This window comes from Rousettus aegyptiacus, unplaced genomic scaffold, assembly GCF_014176215.1.
Source record: "Rousettus aegyptiacus isolate mRouAeg1 unplaced genomic scaffold, mRouAeg1.p scaffold_m13_p_1, whole genome shotgun sequence".
In the NCBI taxonomy this organism is placed as follows: Eukaryota; Metazoa; Chordata; class Mammalia; order Chiroptera; family Pteropodidae; genus Rousettus; species Rousettus aegyptiacus.
The window spans coordinates 89,996,772-90,001,239 of NW_023416284.1; the positions used below are offsets into that span (position 1 = coordinate 89,996,772).

At 49.3% G+C, this 4,468-nt stretch overlaps 1 protein-coding gene across 1 annotated transcript; it reads right to left on the minus strand.

Moving 5' to 3' along the window:
- Positions 1-2,183: 2,183 nt before the first annotated feature.
- Positions 2,184-3,521, minus strand: LOC107498433 (HLA class I histocompatibility antigen, A alpha chain-like). The gene is given in 4 exon segments (XM_036238058.1): positions 2,184-2,231; positions 3,027-3,130; positions 3,249-3,494; positions 3,497-3,521. Coding segments are annotated over 4 exon segments (393 nt in total). The 5' UTR covers positions 3,507-3,521; the 3' UTR covers positions 2,184-2,198.
- Positions 3,522-4,468: the final 947 nt, after the last annotated feature.

Here is a 4,468-nt window from a genome sequence, read left to right on the forward strand (position 1 = left end):
GCTGCATACACAATTGTGAAGGGCACATATATTGCCTCCCTTTAGCAATTGTGCACTCCCCCACTATAGGTAGCCTCCCTGGATGCCTGGGGATGAGTACCATACCAAGTGTGGTATGTCCGTCCAGGACAGGCCCCTGTTACTGTTACCCTTTTAACCCAGGACTGGACAGCAGCATGTGTCCTCCTGGATGGGCAGGATCTACCACTTTTAGTACCCCTTAAACACTTGTCATATCATCCTTCGTTTTGCTGCAGGTAACACAATTCTGCAATGGGCCAGTATGATGGCAACTACAAGCAACCACTCAGCATGTTGGGTGTACACCGAATTTGCAACAACGGCGTCAACTGGCTTCCCCTGGTGGATAGATCCAGCCAATGCCTCCACCTGGAACTGGTTTTGCACCTGGGCAGCATGGATGCTACGTTCCACTCTATGCAACAGCATGCATAAGCCCTGGTTCGGAAGTGGACGAACTGCTCCCAACCCTGGTTGAGTTACTCTGTTTGGGATGGTGTGGGATGGCTGATGGCTCTCCAGGTAAAGGTCCACCAGCCTGCTTCTGTACATCAAGAGGCAGATGGGATGGGAAATGCTACACAGCACACCATAGGGTGGTTACCCAAGCCCCTCTGTAAAAACATCAGGACAGATGGGGCAAACAAAAGGCCTCATTTTCCACTGGAGTCATCCCAGTCCCTTGGGGGACACTTTGGGCCAGCAGAATACACAGATGGCCATATCTGCCCTACAACTGGACTGGCCAATGTACGTGGAGACATCCCTATATTCCTGGACAAGTGCACTCTGGCCATCCAGGGACACCCTGTTTGGAAGAATGTGAGGTGGAGAAGCTATGTTGGGATGGAGTGTAGGGTTAATTCAAACATAGCCCCTCCATGGACACAGGAGGCAAAGAGGACTACTGGGTCAGCAGCCCCAAGAAAGACAATAAACAAAGCATCCCCCAAGCTGTGCTTGCCCACAGATACTTCCCATTGCTCCCAGGGGCACTATCTTCCCCTTTGGCCATTCCCATGGACATCATCTCCTCACTCTGCTCAGGACATAGCTGTTTTGGTCCTCCCCAATATTAGCTAGGCAGCATGTCCAACTCTCATCTGTGTGGGAAGACCCTTGTTCCCCAGGATAAGGTAATCTTCCTCCCCTCTGCTCGCAGCATGGAAAACAATGCCTGCTCTTGGCTGGATGCCATTTGCTGCAGCTCCAACCAAACAAGCATTGAAGCATCATGGTATTTTGAGTAATAAATGGCATGTCTCACTCCCGGTGTTTTTTTCGTAATATCCAAGGCCCAGGTGCAGGTTCCTGGCCTGGAGCTCCTGCATTACACCACCTATTACAATGGCCAAAATCCACAACACTGACAATACCAAATGCCAAGAGGATATGGATAACAAAAACTCTCATTCACTGCTGATGGGAGTGCAAAATGGTCTAGCCACTTTGGAGGATGGCTTAGTGGTTTCTTGCAAGACTAACCATACTCTTACCATTTGATCCAGCAATTGTGTTCCTTGCTATTTATCCATAGGAGTTGAAAACTTATATTTACACAAAAACCTGCATGCACATCGTTCACTCTACTACAACCTAGTTTAGCATAAGGACAAGATGGTTATGGCTTGCAGAATTTCTTTTTAGTTTGTAATTTAGGAACTTGAGATTGACATTTACTTCTATTGCTATTCCCTAAGCTTCACTGCACACACATAGCTTTTGTAAGACAGGGTAGCATGTAATATACTGAATGTTGAACTACTCACACTAAGATATTAACAATATATTTTATCAGAAAGTAAATAATTTACTTTAAAAAATAAGGCACATAAAAATTACAAGGACTTCGTCAATCTAACATATGATCTCAAATGGTAGCAGTTAAATTAGGAACCAGTCAGCTGCTTTCAAAACATATTTTTCAAAATTAAATTATTTTTTAAACAGATTTATTGAGCTATTATTAATATACAAAGGACTGCACATATTTAATGTGTACAATATGTACGATGGTGTGTGTGGGGAGGAGGTCAGGTCATGGTGAGCAAGGGGTGGGCCAGTCTCCCCACTTCCTTACGTTATACTAATTGGAACACACATCTTCAGACAGCAATGTAGAAAGAGAAGTCAGGGAATCCTGAAGTTACAAAGTAGGGGCATGAACAAACCTTGTATCACACAGTCCCCCACAAAGAAGCCATCTCACACTGGGAAAGAAAATAATTATGAACAAATTCAGGTCAATTACATAAGCAGTAACATTCTCAACAGTCCACTGCATACTCAAAATGTCCTACTTAAAGAATCCCCATAACTTAATTGTGTCTCCTTTGCCCCAACCACTCCCCACTTCACCTTTAGAAACTGTGAGAGATGCATCACAGTTTCTGGGCACTGTCACTGTCTGGGGTAGAACAAAACAGGATGTGGTCAGAGCTCAGAGGAGACTAAAGGAGGAATTATGGGGGTGAGTGAGCTCCCCTGATGGGCTCCCATCTACACTATCCCAAGGGTCTCAGGGATCATCACCCCCCATACTCATTTGCGGCCTGAACACAGAGCCCTCCTTTTCCACCTGCGGGAAGAAAATATCACATGAGAGGCAAGGAAGGAGGCAGGACCATGAGGTTCTATAGGAACTCTCTAGTATTGGACCCCAGAGAAGTTTCCAGAGCAGCGACTATAGACCCAGGGCAGAAGGTCAGAATCAGGAAACCTGAGGAAAGGGGATATGTGGGAACTGGATCAACCCCTCCTGGAGGTCTGTCCTCACTCGGGATCTTCCATACTGACCTGGTGGGACTCAGGTACTTAACACCAGATTCATCAAGATAAAAAATTTTCCTCTTTTTCACATGTGTTTTTCAAAGGAGTGTTACCCAGACTGGGTAATAAGCACATGTGTGTGGATGGTGCCTCTCAGCATTGAGGAAAAGACTGGAAAATTTCCACTTGGCTTGAAATCCCCCAGTGGGACAAGAAAACTCAGACCTCTTCCCTACCTGAGCATTTCCTTCTGCAGTCACAGTTCGAGTCACTGCAGCTCCAAGGAGAACCAGGATAGCAATAATGCCAATGATGGGGATGGTGGCCAGAGATGGCAGTTCTGGGAAGAGAAGAGGTGAGGGCCCTGACCCTGAGACCTCAGCCCCAACCCTGCTGAAGTCCTCCAGGGGCTCCTGCTTCCCCTGAGAAGAGGCTCTGTGCCCACGGCCCCTCCTTACCCCATCTCAGGGTGAGGGGCTGGGGCAGCCCCTCGTGCTGCACGTGGCACGTGTATCTCTGCTCCTCTCCAGAAGGCACCACCACTGCCGCCCACTTCTGGAAGGTCCCGTCCCCTGCAGGCCTGGTCTCCACGAGCTCCGTGTCCTGGGTCTGGTCCTCCCCGTCACGCTGCCAGGTCAGGGTGATCTCCGCAGGGTAGAAGCCCAGGGCCCAGCACCTCAGAGTGACCTCACGGTCAGAGATGGGGTATAGGTCATGTGTGTTTGGGGGGGATCTGAGAAGGGTGAGGAAACTTAGGCACTTTGCATTACCTTCCAGTGGCCACTGAAGCAGCACTCATGCGGCCATCATGAGAATAAAGAGGACAGTTTCGGGGGCGGGGGGGTGGGGGTGCGTGGCAGAGGAGTGTAAAACTCGATTCCAGCCTGGACTCCAGGACCTAACTAGACTCAGGGTAAAACACCCTAGAGTAGAAGGCTCCATCCAGGTCTACGAGTGGGGCAACAGAGACTTCTGCTCTGGAGGTGGAGTGACTCAAAAAACCTGGAGTTAGATCTCCAATAAAGTTGGGCATGGAGCAGAGAACAAGGCCTGAGAGTGTAAATCACCTGGTGCTGCTCAAGGCTACCGCCAGGGTCTAAAAAAATCTATTAAATTATTTCTGAGAGTTCTCATTCCATCGCCGGAGACTGGATTCCTTAAATGTCCTGAGAGAACGATGGGCCCTTTGAGCATGTCACTCAAGGTACAGGACCTGGAAACCCACCGAAATCTTCATCCTCAGGATCCAATGGAAGGGCGGGGAGAATTCCAGTGTCAATCTCATTTTTCTCTCCTTTTGGTTGGTCCAGCTGGAGGTACAACCCCAGCCTGACAGGAGTCGAAGAGGTGCCCCCGCAGTCCCTGGTACCTGCGCGTTGCAGCATCTCTTTTCCGTTCTCTAGATACCTGCGGAGCTCCTCTCCGTGCTCCCTCTCCAGGTATGTACAGTAGCGCCTGGCTAATCTCGCTGTTTCCCACTTGTACTGGGTTATCTGAGCCACCTGGTCCGCTGCGGTCCAGGAGCGCAGGGACAGGTTCAAGGTGATGTAATCAGCGCCGTCATAGGCGAACAGCTCATAACCGCGGAGGACGCGGGGATCCTACTCCAAGTCCACTGGCAGATGTGAGACCCTGGACCCGCCCCAACTGTCAGCCCCGCCCACGTAGTCTAACTCCG